Source organism: Coffea eugenioides, chromosome 3 (assembly GCF_003713205.1).
Source record: "Coffea eugenioides isolate CCC68of chromosome 3, Ceug_1.0, whole genome shotgun sequence".
Classification (NCBI taxonomy): domain Eukaryota; kingdom Viridiplantae; phylum Streptophyta; class Magnoliopsida; order Gentianales; family Rubiaceae; genus Coffea; species Coffea eugenioides.
Window position 1 is genome coordinate 2,809,682 of NC_040037.1, and position 14,891 is coordinate 2,824,572.

The 14,891-nt window shown below is 37.4% G+C and overlaps 2 protein-coding genes across 2 annotated transcripts; both read right to left on the reverse strand.

Annotated features, from left to right (window-relative positions):
* Positions 1-239: 239 nt before the first annotated feature.
* LOC113765337 (uncharacterized protein At5g19025-like) lies at positions 240-4,638 on the reverse strand. The gene is made up of 2 exons (XM_027309479.1): positions 3,565-4,638; positions 240-532 (listed from the first exon to the last, which is right to left on the reverse strand). Exons 1-2 carry the CDS (start codon positions 4,284-4,286, stop codon positions 496-498), a joined length of 759 nt encoding a protein of 252 aa, XP_027165280.1. The 5' UTR covers positions 4,287-4,638; the 3' UTR covers positions 240-495.
* A 1,428-nt stretch (positions 4,639-6,066) lies between these two features.
* On the reverse strand, positions 6,067-11,551 carry LOC113764764 (probable serine incorporator). The gene is made up of 6 exons (XM_027308744.1): positions 11,286-11,551; positions 9,249-9,485; positions 8,594-8,705; positions 8,335-8,509; positions 7,370-7,610; positions 6,067-6,576 (listed from the first exon to the last, which is right to left on the reverse strand). Exons 1-6 carry the CDS (start codon positions 11,458-11,460, stop codon positions 6,284-6,286), a joined length of 1,233 nt encoding a protein of 410 aa, XP_027164545.1. The 5' UTR covers positions 11,461-11,551; the 3' UTR covers positions 6,067-6,283.
* Between the last annotated feature and the right edge of the window lie 3,340 nt (positions 11,552-14,891).

Consider the following 14,891-nt stretch of genomic DNA (forward strand, 5'->3'; position numbering starts at 1 on the left):
GCATTTTTCCCTCTAATGGAATTCTTGGAGTTTAAGACGACAAATGTATCGACCAATGCCTACAAAATTCTTCTGATCTCATTATTGTAAATCTCATTGCTAGCTGCTAAGCCCTTGTCTCCATTGTAATAAAATAACCACCACGATCCTTCATAACATTGTTCATGGTATATATAGTCCCACAAACACATGCCAAGATTAATAATATACTTTTAAAGACAGAATGACATGGTTCATGGTGCTAGACTAAAACCATAGCTTAATTAGTAGCTAAAAGCTGTCCACTTTGATTTTTATCATTTATTCGCATTTCATTTGGTATATCCTTCCAGACAAGAATTTGTAGAGTTTGAGGAGGTATGTCTTCTGGTATTAGGACTAAAGAATGGTTCTAAACAAGAACAACAGAGATGTTAAAAAACAAAAAAAGGAAAAAGAAATGGTGCAAGAAAAAGCATGTGGTTGAGAACCAAAGTGCACAGCCATCATGAGCAGTCAGCGATGATCGCCAGCACCATAAAGAGCAAGACTCCTGCAAATAGGAACATAAAGAGTGAAACATCACAACTCCATGCTGTATTAGCACTTCGAACAATACAGCCAGCAGATAGTCACTATACAGCCAGCAGATAGTCACCATACTACCAATATGAACAATACATGAGTAGCCCTCATCTTGCTATGTTTCAAGGAACAAGACACATCAATGGCATATCAAATGTCATAAAGAGTCTAATACAGGTCTGGAAGGTTTAACATTGTGAACAATACTAATAAAAGTAACAACTAAAGGGGATAAATCAGAGGAGAAATTCTCAAAAATCCTCAAGATTTCTTTAAAGATGGGGTTGCTATGAACAGCCCAGGCAAGCTGACAATGCCTTAATTCTATAAAATCAAACCATTATAACCTTTGCCATTTAGTGATTGCAAGAGTACACTAAGTACTTCAGCAATCATATGCTTCCATAAGGGTACACATACTCCAAAGTTAATTACTCTAGTTTATATGCTACAAGAATAGCTTAACATACAAATCTAAGTTAACTACACTATTAGAACCATAAGTTGACCCCTATGAAGTACATTTATCACAGAAATGCAGGAATTTGGAAAACTACAGGAAACTACTATGTAACAGCTGGCTATAGTTACAAATTCAAACTCAAAACTGATAGCTTTGTTCAAGTCTATAGCAAGTACATGAACCTGACTGATCCAAAATCATTTCCATTGGCTCCAATCCTTTTTTCACTCTTCAGATGCTTAGGACTACAAGCATTTAATATTTCTGTCTCAGTTGCATCTTTCATTTCCAGCACACATCTCAAGTTGCTTCAAATAACCTAGTTGAATCATACGTAAAAGATGCTCCACTATAAAGATTTACAAACTCATGTGGCCAAACATTCTCAACAATACCTCTGCAGGAATTAAGACCCAAAAGGATGCTATTTGTGTGCGCCGTATGATTTTTAGGACAAACTTTTACCAGTTTTTGTTAGTCCAGCTAAATGCAGTTACATCCTACCACTCACAGTAACATGTCATTTGGCCCTAAGATTAGCATGGAGGATAATGCTAGAAAAGGAAACATGGCTTGCAGTCAAAAAGTGGAAGAGGAGGTGCCAACAAACTGGTGTAGAAAATTGATACCTGAGAAGGACCAAAAAAAAAATCCAGACAATGATATGACAACCTTTTATCTAGACATTAAGTAGATACTCAGAGAGACCCGCCCACTTTTTGTTGTCCATCATCCAATTTGATCTTTATCTGATAATCGTAATAATGCTGGTTAAGGACAATTACCCGCTCCTAGGAAATGACATCCATTATCAAGTACTGGAGAAATTTCAGTTTCAATATATGACTTAAGTCTGACTATAGTACATTTATCTTAATATAGTTTTCTTTCAAAAGATAAATTTGAAGCTCCCATTTCCAAATAGTAAGTTCAGGGGGTGAAAAAAAAAAGAAGATGACCTATATTCTTTATAGGAAAATGGGAATTCTTCTGGTATGACCTGGGATGTCTAATGTAAATGCATGGAAAGACATTTTTACATGATTAGTTGGATAATTTTCTTGAAACTAACATTTTTCTTTGGATACCATAGTCAAATAGTTTGTGGTATTGATTTTGATCCAACTGAGTTCTACTTATAGCCACTAGTGTTCAAAGGACAATTCAACAATAACTTGATCGTCTTCTCAAGCTATTTTATATAAAGATTGCCGGTTAAAAGAAGTGCCATTAGTTTTATCAAGAGAAAGACTTTTGGAAGCTCCAAAATGAGCAGCTTGCTGTCTTATACACCAAAAAATACATAAAACTCACCAGGAGCTAGGGCTGCAAGAAAATCCAGGTCCATTGTGAGCTTCCAGATCTCACAAAAACAAGAAGCATGCATATATCTTCCAGACCATAAACCTTATAGAGCTACAGAACTAAAATGCAAGTAGCCTTAACAAAACTGTTAACAGCACTAATTTGAGAAACAATATGATGTGTATCATCTAGTGCAGACGATTACAAGACCTTCCTTGATAATCTTCTCAAAAGTCAAGGATCTAGGATCTATTGAGATTTGCCAACCATGAAAAAAAAGCACTTTGGGTCCATTAACTAGATCAAAAGTTGGTGCTTGGACAGTCTAAAACTAAATGGAATCCAAACCCAATTCCCATGGTTTTCTAAACCCCATTTTAGTTCATTTCAAGTACCTTTTCAGCCGGACACTCTCCCAAATTCCAATTCTCCTCTCCTGCACAATTCACAGATACCAACATGGCAAATCCAGAGGGGGTAATGTCATAGGATTATAATCGCTGGATTAACAATCAGTTGATGGTAAGTGGTAGTTCAGTAGGAAGATCCAACAGGTAATGGAATAGGCATTGCAGAGGGGAAGAGAAGAGAAAGAAGCTTTGGTTGAACATTACACGAGGAGGTGAAAAACCAGTTCTGGGTAATTATGCTTAGGCTATGCAGGAATAGAAAACCTTGTACAGGGGAGGCCACCACCTTAATGTGCTCTGTGAGAAAGCAGCTTAACTTAAACTTCCTTCAGTCTTAGTTTTACTATGTGACTGTAAAGTCTGTAACCAAAACCACTGCCAGGCAAGACCTTAATACATAGCCATCAAGAAAAATATAACAAACGTCAGAAGACTTTTCCATCGAGAATAATGTAGAAGCGTCAACTTTACAAAGTATCCAACCTTTCTAGACAATCCAAATGGTTTTATACGGTAAAACAAATGGCTTTAACCCCACAAACTTGCAAAAAAACCCATTACAAACTCAAAGACAAATAAATTCAAAAAATTCATTGAGACACAAACCATCATTCGTCCTATAATCAGCTCAACAAAAAAATCCTTTCGGTAATCAGTTTGGCATAAGCATCAAAGCGCACCATTCTACTTCAGTGGCCCAAATTTATCGTCTAAACCGCATGCAATAAACAATCAATCATACAAGAAATAGCCAGCAATTCATAGTCTAATAAAATCTCAAATGCAACAAAAGAGTATCTGATCAACACCAAAAAGACTCACTTTTTACGGCGGCTACTACGTTTAGGGCCCCAACCTTCAAGTTTAGCAACAGGGCAACCACACTTAGCTCTGAAAAGCAGGACAGCTCTTCCATTAGGAGGAGCCATTTTCCTCAACTCAGCTCTCAAGCATTCATAATCCGGGTTAAACTCGTTTCCACCTTTCCAGGGCAACTCATCAATCTCCTTAACAGCCTTATTAGCCTTCCCTAATTTCAAGCAATCTTCACCCTGTAACTGCAAATCGAATTCCATTGCTTTTTTCAACCCTTTACACCCAAGTTTCCCGCACTTTCTTGATCTGGGCCCACAGCAGATCTCGAAAAATATCAGCATGAAAACCAAGGACAAAATCAGGGAGGTGAAGAAAATGTGGTGGACTTGGAGGTGGGAGTAAAGATAAGAGAGGAGAGTGGAAAGAGAGAGAGATGATGATGGAGGGAGTAGGAGGGAGAGGGAGTGGAAGATGTAGGAGAAGCAGGAGGAGATGAGGAATGCTCCGGCGAAGAGGACAAGGATGAGGATGAGGAGGTCAAGGGTGGCTGAAGGGGAGGAGTGTTTGCAGAGGGAGTGGGAGTTGGAGGCTGATGAGGGGCAATTTTGGGAATTTAAGGAGGTGGGATTTGTGGGTTTTTTGAGAGGTTTGGAGGGGGAGGAGTGGGTGGTGGAGGAGCTGGTGACAGGGGCCATGGTGATGGTTGAGGAGAGGAGGTGATGGCGCATGTTAGTAAAGAGGGGCTGGGGGAGGAGGATGGGAGTGGGGTGGGTGGCTTTCAGGTGTGTTAGCTTTTATTTATTTCTTTATTTATTGGTTTATGTGGAAAATACTAAAATGTTGAGTTGAGGCTTGAAGGTGGACTGTGCGCAGCTTAGCGGTGAGGGGCGCCAGATGTGCGCAGCTTAGCAGAGAAGTGAAAAAGGGTCGTCGACGGCGGATGCGCGCATGTTAGCATGGTGGGATGGTGGCTTTAGAGGGTGCGTAGGTTATCTTTCCACCAATTGTTTAATCATGAAGGCAGTTATGGTCAAGAGACTTGGCAGTTCATAGTCTAGGCCACCGCTTATTTATACATAATATACATATCCAAATCTTGTATCAGCTTTTTGTTTCGTTTCGTTGTCTCTTTTCTGGAGGGTCTGTTCGTTTATGGTTGATGTGTGTTTCTATAGCCGATTGGATTCAGAAAATGCTTTTTTAAGTTCAGATTTTATTAACGCTTGTGCAATAAAGACGCCAGAAACTGTTACTTCTCAAGTTAGCAAGTAGTATTGGCTGAATGGTGTTGGTTTGTGAGCTCCATCTTAGATTGTGCTTTGCACCGGGATTTCGATTACCTCTAAATGTTAATCTAACTTTATTGTGTGATTTCCGGTAATTTCGATTGTTGGAAAAAGTTAGCAAGTAGTATTGCTATATCTAAGTAACAAGACGATAAATGCTTTAAATGGAACTCTTCAAATGACTCATAATTGCAGTATTCTTGAGCTGTTCAAGTTTCACGAACCAGGGGTAGGAACGGTTGCAGGTGCAATCGTTCTTGAAGGTTATGTGTATTTTGCACATGGCGTAACTCTGTTTATACATTGTGTAACTTACTTTCAATAACGTGTAATTTTAGAACAAAATTTTGTGAGTTTTACACATATTGTTAAAAACGAAAAATGAAATATAAGATGAGATCTAGATCGTATAATTTTTTATGATCAAATCTTGGCTATGAATTGCTCAAGACGGATCCGCCTGATGACCGTCGCTGCTCCAAATCCAAGTTTCACATAGTTAGTTCAGATGATGACTTGTGCGGAAACATTTTCCGGATCTTCTAAGATAAGATAGTGAAGTTTGGACTTCTTGCTTATTTCCGCAGTTCTTTATTGTTGTATAAGATAAAGTACTTTTACACCTTCCAATGCATAAAAAGCAGACGTTATGGAAGAAGCGCAGAAACCCTTCAAGATTCTAGCGTTGCTTTCCGGGAACAGCGTGCAGCAAAAATCCTGTAATTCAACACGGCTTCCACATGTTGAATGCAGAATTTGTCCCAGAATTGACTAAAGCATTTGCAAGTTGCAATTTACAGTTAAGGATTGGAAAAAATTGCAGTGCCTCTGACTTTAGAGGACGACGATTAAATAAGCTTGGTACCACAAAAAAGCATAATTGCAGCAGGAGCTTTCCACTGATTCTAACTTCTCCTGTGGGTGCTTCCTGGCTGCTGCAAGTAGCTGAGATTTGGCCCCATTAAATGCCACACACATCTCGTCTGATCCGATGATAATTCAGCCAGCATTGATGCCAAAGGTCGAGTTGAACCTGTCCCCTTCCCCCCTTAACTGATGTATGACCAAAAAAAAAAAAATCTTGATCTCAACTATTTTGAGCAACAGTAGGAATTGATTGCAATGTTTTTCACCCTACGGCCTATATTAGCTGCATTTAGCTCCTAGCTAAAAGAAAACAGCATCTAACACCAGGAAAAGGCTTCGAGGGGAACTGGAGGGATTATACAGCACCCAGACTTCCCGTTCTTATTGTAAGAGAGAAGCACCAAGTTTAAGAAAAGCACTACTTATTAAATATTGCAGTGAACCTGATTGCACACATAGGATGCGTCGACAGTAGTTACACATTATCATTTACAGAGATTTAACAACATTACCATAACATACAAATATTAACAGCAGCAGAAAAGTTCCTGGTATCCAGCATGAATAACTCATTAGAATTCACGATCAGGGAAGATCAAAGGGGCCACGAGGGACCACACATACAGGCCAGCAGTGACCCATTCAGTGCAGATACGAACCCAAACTGATGTCCAGCCAACATCTATTAGATCTGAGGTATCAGAAGTGCTAGTCCAGCCCGAAAGAAGCATAGCTGAATACATGCTAGCAAGAGCAAATATCAGGAGGAAAAATGAATACGAGTAACTAACTGGCCGTGGCTCAGCATCTTTCTTATCTTTTCCAGCTTCCAACTCATCAGATTCAAGAAGAGGTTTCTGTCCGCCTGTTAAAAAAATTGTTCAACAAATTACAATTCAATGTAACATCACACAGCATGATCAAGGCTTCCAACTCTAGGAAGACATTCAGTTTCAGCACCAAACTTCAATGTCATAGTTTAACAGAGCGGGATGATAATAGCCATCCAGCACCGACGACTCTCCTAAAAATCATGAGACCTCTATTTAAACTTAGTAATAATTTGGAAAGCTGGACAAATACATCTATCACACTTGAGATATTTAGAAAAGAAAGAAAGCACCAACTCTGTTGTAGAAACCCATGCAGTTCGACAGTTAAACCTAGTCAAATTTTACATGCCAATGAGAAGTATTTTCATTAAAAAGGTACAAAAGCAGGAAAACAAAATCATGATCTCAAGCGTCATTTTCAACCACCTATCTCAGTCATACTAGAAATTGTTCTAGATGTGTAGTTGCTCGACAGTTTTAGCATAATTGAAATGTCCAGAAGACCCAACCAAGCTAAGTTTTATTGGTGGACTACAGAGTGGTTCTGCTTTTTTGGCTTGTGGCAGACAATTAAAAAAATTCTATCAAAGTAGAAATCTTTCATTCTTATGAGTGCCAAAATGGTGACAGAATATTAATAGAACACTACATTACTTCACTCTTGAAACCACACGGCACATCTTTGATTTTATAATTCTCTAACATAGCCTCAGAAATTCTTAAATTTTCTGAACAATGAGTTAAACATTAGGGAAGAAAACCTCTAATAAAGCCCATGTTATCTTAAAAAGTTACGAAGCACTAGATTCTGCTGAATCTTGGTACCTGATCTGGGTGAAGATGGAGGGGACAAAAATGTAGTAGATGATCCAGCACGGAGTGCAGAATATAGAACTGAAATAATGGTCGTAAGCAACCCAAGAATAAGAGTACTTGTTGATACTGCTCTTGATGCTTTGTGGAGACCATTGCAAACATAATTTCGAGGTTCGCTAGACAGACCAGTATAACACACATAAGCACAATAAATGGAAATCACAGAAGCTGGCAACAGGCTCCCATTTACCTGCCCAAAACCATGTCATTATCACAACCATTATCTTCTAAGTGAAAAATTGTACTCATTGGAAATTTCAACAAAGCTGCAGTGCCTTTGAAAGGAGCCCTGTACACATAAATTCCATCTCATTTTCATCCAGAATTTTATCCAAGTCATATAGATCATATTTGAGTGGAAAGAGAATGGGAATGTTTACATTACTGTCAGACAAGATGAGATTAGTCACATACAGTTGCTAGAAATTTGTAATTGTTGACCGTCTATGGAAAGCGAGTAAAGATAAGCAATGGAAAAAGGAAAGATTTTTCAATGATTAACAATGAAAATCAAAGGATGGCAAGATTGGCTCTTGAAGTTCCAGAATGTTATCTGACAAAAGGAAAACACCCATTAGATATAGACTTAGTTTGTGTGGACCACAAGTTGTTAGGCAAGGCATCTATAGCAGACATGGTCCACCTGGATAATGAGGCTGCCTAAAGAACATAAGGTAAAACAGAAAGAATATGGTGCCATATGCTTGAATTGCAGTTCACAAAAAAGCCAAAAAGCACAAACTAATTTACATTACTCATTAGTTTCATCTGCTCTCTTAAATATACTGCAGCAGTGGGACAAAAGGATGGTAGAAGTGTAAATGTACTTGAAAATGAATAAAATATATTTGGCTTGGTGTAGTAACATGCAAATCCTAAGTAATGTAAGAAAAAGAGAGAAAAAGTTCATTTACCGCTGGGTGTAGTGCGATAACAGCAAATGCTAAAGCAAGAATCATAGTCATGACAATGAAGAAGATGTTGAGACCACAATCATGACCAGAAGGATTGAACCAAATAAAGAGAACCCCCGATAATGCATAAGCTCCAAGATAGCATACTACTGATATGACAAGCAGAGCAATGTACCTGAAAAAGATCAATCAAAGTATCAGAAACAATCAAATAAGATGCTGGTTGAGAAAAGTATAAAATATAATAACTTAAACAGACCACTTCTGCTCATCTTTTGCAACCCATGCATCATTCCATGTATGTGTAGCATCTAATAGTATTATTACTTGAACCAATAAGAATAATCCTGCCCCAAATTTTGAAATAAATCCTGCAAAGGAAATTGGTTAGTAGTAGCAATATAAATAACTGCCTATCTGAAATAAGTCAAAATTACCAATCACAGTAGGTTTATTAACAATCTTAGCATATCACATAGGAAGCATCATTGAGAGTTTGAACCAAACAAAGCCAGGCAACAAGCCTTTAATGAATTGTGTCCAAGTATTCCTAGTTGGAATTCTTTAAATGACAAACCGGAGTGTATCAGCATACTAAATAATGATATCTACCACAGATTCTTAAGGTAAGTCTCAAGTTGAAAGCATTGTCATAGATTCTATCACTTGAGACCAGTACCGCTGAAGGGCAAGTGTCTATTGAAGAGCCTTTTTGGCTGTAGTGAAATATTTTGTTGTATAGCCCCTTCCATGCCAAAGTATTTTGTATTATAGACATTTACTCAGACAGGATCATCACAGAGTTAGAATCTTCACCATGCAGAGAACTCCATGCATCAGCAGAAGGAACTCAGATTTGAAAAATAAAAAATTCAAGCTGGAGAAATATTTACATCTACAGTTGTAAAACTGACCATAGATTGTAATAACAACATTTGGGATGAAAAACATTAGGATGACTAGTAAAGCCCAAATGACCATCTTGACAGTCCATCCACCGTGATGCCAGGAGTCACGCCTGTCATTTTGATCCTTGACACCAATCATTAGAAGAGCAAGAACTCCAAAAAATAAGAAATTCCCCAAGCTGACACGAAGAACTGCTTGTATTTGAAACCATTCTTTTGACTGATCATCCGAAGTATTGATCCCTATGAATTGAAGTAATAATATGTTCACATTAGTGAGACGTCTAATTCTGCTAAATATTATTGTGAACTAGAAATATATTGAGGCCAAAATGTGAAATCAAGTTTTAATTGAACACAAAAGCAAGTAGAGATTGTCAGCTTCTCAAAGTTTATAGCTTTAGTCATTACTTTGTCAAGTATATATGCCCGGCCTAAATAAGTTATAGGTGTTATTTATCCAAATATTGATATTTTTAGTGCAAATTAAAAAGAAAATTTTTGTTGGTTTTATTTGTATTCCTTCACAGGGAAAGAGATTTCTAGGAAATCAACTTTATATCAATTCGCTAGAAATGGACTTCTTTTTCTACATCGATTCCCAATAATATTTCTGAGACTTTAAAATCAGAATTTTAGAACACATTTCCTTAGTTTGGGAGCACGAACAAAAACCAACAACATTAAAGTAAATAAAAATATCAATATTTTGGTAAATAGCATGAAGATATAGACTTATATCTGCAGATAACTTAAACAACTAAAAACAAGGATTTGGCGGAGAATAGGGGCTTCTGGATATAGGTTCAACTAGTAAGCATAGAACTCCATTTACACTGCTGTCACAAATTGGTTCATCACAAAGGCAATTTGAAATGAACACAGAAGTTACAAGCAAAGAATGAAAGTCCAACTTGGGTTGCCTTCAACGCACTAATAGTATTATAGAGAAAACAGGAGCTGTTGAGTCTTTGCAGAACTCAGCTCAAATGTATAACTTAAAAGAGAGTAACATGGAAAGGAGTCTAAGAACTCAGATAATGTTGCAAGGAAAATGCATCAAGTGTTCTTTTACTGGAATTTTCGAACACATAGGCAGATCTTCTTATGTTGTTGTTATCACTTTCAATGGCAAAGAAAGTAGCTTTTTGCCATTATCATTCAACAACTACAGAAAGAAACTAGATAGTGTTTATCCTAACCAACTAGCGAGGGTCATATCTCATTGAACTAGTCTGAGAAAACTAGCAATTCTCAGAATGCTGTTATGTTGTTACCATGATACAGCTTATGTTGAAACCATGGAGACAATCACCACTTGCATGTAGTTGCTTAGTTCTGTCTTCTTAAGAAGATTCTGCTTCTTTGTAAATCCTCCCAAATAAGTCAAAAAAATTAAAGAAAGTATGTTCCTTTATAAAAAACCATTGACACTTCTAAAACCCTTCCGTTCTATTATAGATATCTTTTCTTCTAAGATGGCTCCCCCATTAAAACTCTTTAACTTTATCCCCTCTCATAATTTCCTTGATCTCACAGTGGAATCAAACTCAGGATTTCCGCTCTATATTTGACAAATGAATACAAAAGCACCAGGAAACGCAAAACATAGATAAGAATCCAGTTTTCCTTTTTTCCACCTTGTGATATCTCACAAAAAGAATAAATTGCTAGAAGAAAACCGAAAAGAAGCTCACAAATTCCAACGGAAAAAATCCCAAATCAACAAATTACTGGAATTCTTTGACAAAATCAAACACCATCTCGTCAGTTGCCCTGAACTTAATATTGAAGAAGATAATAAGTTGTCTAATCACTTCAGTTCAAATGAGTCATAAATAACAAGAACCCGTCAGAAATATCGGTAAAATGATCAAATTCACCAATCAAGTTCAACTAAGAAAGTGAGATTTTTTATCACTGTGAATAAACATCTTATATTAGATATGTCGGAAAAAGGAAAAGAACCCAGATAAGAAAATTAATGAAAATGGACAAAGATTTCACAAAAAGAGGGAAAAAAAGGTATTTTGAGGAAATTACAAGGAAATTTCTCCAAGAGTGGAGCACCAACTTCACGGAGAATCCAAGAAATGATCAAGGAAAGGCCAAAGAGGCCACAGTAAGCAAGTCTAGCTGACTTCTTGCTGATCCCTGAGGCCACTGAAGAGCAGAGCCCACATGTCAGAGATGCACAGCATGATGCCAAGCACGACATCTTTCTTGCTTCTCTTTTGCGTAGATTTGATTACTGTCCCTTCTGCGTGAATATCTGTTCTATGGAGCTGATTGTCCAATCAGCAGACGTGTTCAGTCAAGCTGGAGGATAGAACCGTGAACGCGAAAAAAAAAAAATTTGAATTGCATTGACCTCCCTCAAGTTTGCTAGAAATGTAGTCAGGACTCCTATGATTTGGAAAATTACGTTGGCTTCCTGTTCAAGTATTGTACATTTGTACTAGTTCTTTCTTACTATAGGAGGATAATTTGATAGGTATAAAGTGCAAGTTAATGAACTACTTTGGTACGAGAGCGGATTTCAGATTGACAAAGCGTAAGCTAATCCCAAGACCTTCAAAATTAATCAGGAAATTTTGTAGTTTTTCACTCTGGACAAAAGGGTGCAATAATAGCTAATGCACAGGCAAGTAATTCTACTTTTACCATGCATACAGAAACTTAGAAAACAAATGGACCAATGGCTGTGCAACATTGCTCGCCTGTTGGAGACCTGGGGTGACTTAGAAAATTTGCTAGCAAAGGATGAGTACATCTAATTGTCATTCTTTGAAAACTTGTACTTTCATCACTAGTTGATCTGGTATTCTGGTCCACTGCCTGATTCTTTTACCAGATCAAGACTAGTGATCTAGTACATCTAATTGTCTTCTTTTTGCACTTCCCTGTTTCCATTCTCCTACATCATATGCCATCAAACTATTTTTAGCTGTACTCATGTGCCCTAACGAGTAATCTTTATTGGGTCATTCACTGATTTGGCTCAGTATATGTACTAAGTCCAGGTATGGTAGTAAATGTTAGGGTCCAAAATGGCTAAGCCTGTGGTATTCCTGTAGACGACTTCTGATAATGAGACTCACAAAGCTTTAGGAACAATTATACTCTTCATCTCAACAATCAAGATGCCCCTGAATTCCTCTACAATATCTGATATTCACCATTACTAGGCTCAACCACGTATCCCTCTATGTGTGTAATTAGGATATGATCTATCTTAAATGGAACCATAGGGTGATATAGAGTTGAAAACCTTTGCAAGTTTTTATCATTCCAGTATGGTAGAATTTACACATATTAAACATATCTACTGTGAAAAGTGAATTCTAGAAATGGCTTAACGCATTTTTTCACCGCTCCTAGATAAGTAATTAGACTGTCAATATACATGATTTTGACAATTTACTTCCTTCCTTCCTTTCACCTAACCAAGACCCATATATACCTCCTCCTCCTTCACAATCATGGATTGGTCTTCCCAACCTCTCCTATCAGTTATCACATCCCATTTATTTCCCCATTGATTATTGAGTTTTAGTTTTCGTTATACAGATAATAAACGAACAAGATGAAGATTGGCTTTTACTCTCCCCTCTTTCTGCATAGTTAGAATCTCTTTTCCTCTTGTCAGTTCTCATCCTGTCCCTTGAAAGGGAATGTTGTGATTGTAGTGTCTCAGTTAGTCATGTCATATGGACTACATACTACTAACTACTTCATCTCCATCCATTATTGTACTTCCCACCAAGAAAGCAAAAATTGCAACAGGAAAACACTCCCCACACTTCTAGATTTTTCTCATTTTCTTGCTTTTCAGTTCAATAACCTATAAAGCACAAACATTCAAGTTGTCTCCAACTTGTCAACATTCCCCAATAACATTCTGCCACCTGTCTTTCAAGCCATCAGACAGCAAGGGTGCTAAGCTAAATGTGTGTCCTCAATTGGCATTGGACCAGAACTCCCAAAGGGTCCTTAAGTTGTATCAACCACGTTATCTTTAATTGAAGCCTATGTGATAGCTGGTTATCAATACTTTCTATCCTAAAGGTCCACCAAGATTTCTCTGTTAGACTGATAATATAAAGGATCTTATCTTTGATCTTCTTCATTACGATAAAGATTGAAGTGAACCCTTCTTGTTTCTTGCCATTCTTTGCAAATGAAAGTGGGACATGGTTCAAAGTTCGTACCTTATCTTACTGTTTCTTGGTAGGGGCAAGTTGAAATTGATGATCCCTCATAGTCAAGGGTTACCACTATGGGGAAGAGAGTCTTGGACTCATCAACATATGTATTAATTCAATCTGTTTACACTGTATTTGTTTTTTATTATAAAGTTGATCCTAAACACAAAACTCTTTGTTCCCTAGCAAGTACATGTCTTGAATTATCAATCTAGTTTTACAACACAAGCAAAAACATATGTCTTGAATTACCAGATGTACACAATGTTTTGATGGTATTATTAAATGCATAGTAATGAGTCAAATCAATAATTGTTAAGAAATCCTCTTCTTGCACGCGTTATTGTTTTCCTGGATGTTTGAAGAATTGCTAACTAGTTAGAGAATCTTCAAGAAGGTGTCTTGGTCAAGGAGGGTTTTGTTCTTCTCATTGCAGCAATAAGGTAGGGACCAATACACGGTTCATTGCAAGTCCAGGACCTGGATACAAGTCCTTTAGTAAACACGGGCGGCAATGATAAGTGGCAGGCAAGTCTCAACTGATTGAGAAGATGTTAGCTTGAGTTAAGATAGATAAGGGCACGTGAAGCCAATTGATTCTGAGGGTACAAGAAGTCCCCACTAACTACAAAGTGCGCGTAAAGCCTCCAAAAATCTACATGTGGATCCAATTTGACTGCTATCGAAGTCCAGTCCTTTTGCACACACTATTTAAGCTAACAATCACAATAATTAGGCCTCAGTTACAGCAAAGCTTGGTTTAGTGCATGTAAGGACTTACCTGCTGGAAGATTTATGGGAAAGAGATTTGGCAAGTGGAGAAGAATAGTGAGACAACTCAGGGGGAGGCTCTACATTATAAGGGTGTGCATAACTATGCTATTGTGTTGGGATGAAAAGTACTCTTAGATTTTACAAGCAGGATGAGCACTGTAATTGTTATAGATTTTTCAGAATCTGTTCAGTTTTGTGAGTAGTATATATATACTTGTTCATATGTTTTTAAATGGTAATGAATAATTCTGTCCAAATGTTTCACCTGTAGTATTAAATGAGTGTTTCCATTTATTCATTCTATATTAAATTAGTTCCCCATTTGTTTTTATTGCAATTTTCTTGGCTGCCAGTGAGCTTAATGTTTCTCCCACTTTAAATGATGCTTGAGCATGGTATTGTATTTTATATTGGGAGATGTCATTCTCTTCTTCAGTATGGCATGCAGAGATGTTAGATGACATGCATCTACGTCTTCAAGCATGCATGCATGCAAATCTTCCGAGTTCCTACTTGAGAAGCAAAAATTATGTCTCAGTATTCATTATTTTGGACGTGCCTACAACTTTGTATAAAGGTGAACTTCCTCTTCTTCGAAGCAGTCAGGCAAACGTCTGCAACTTCTTCTTCTCTTTTTTTTTTTTTCTTTTTGGGCGTACAAAGTGAAGCA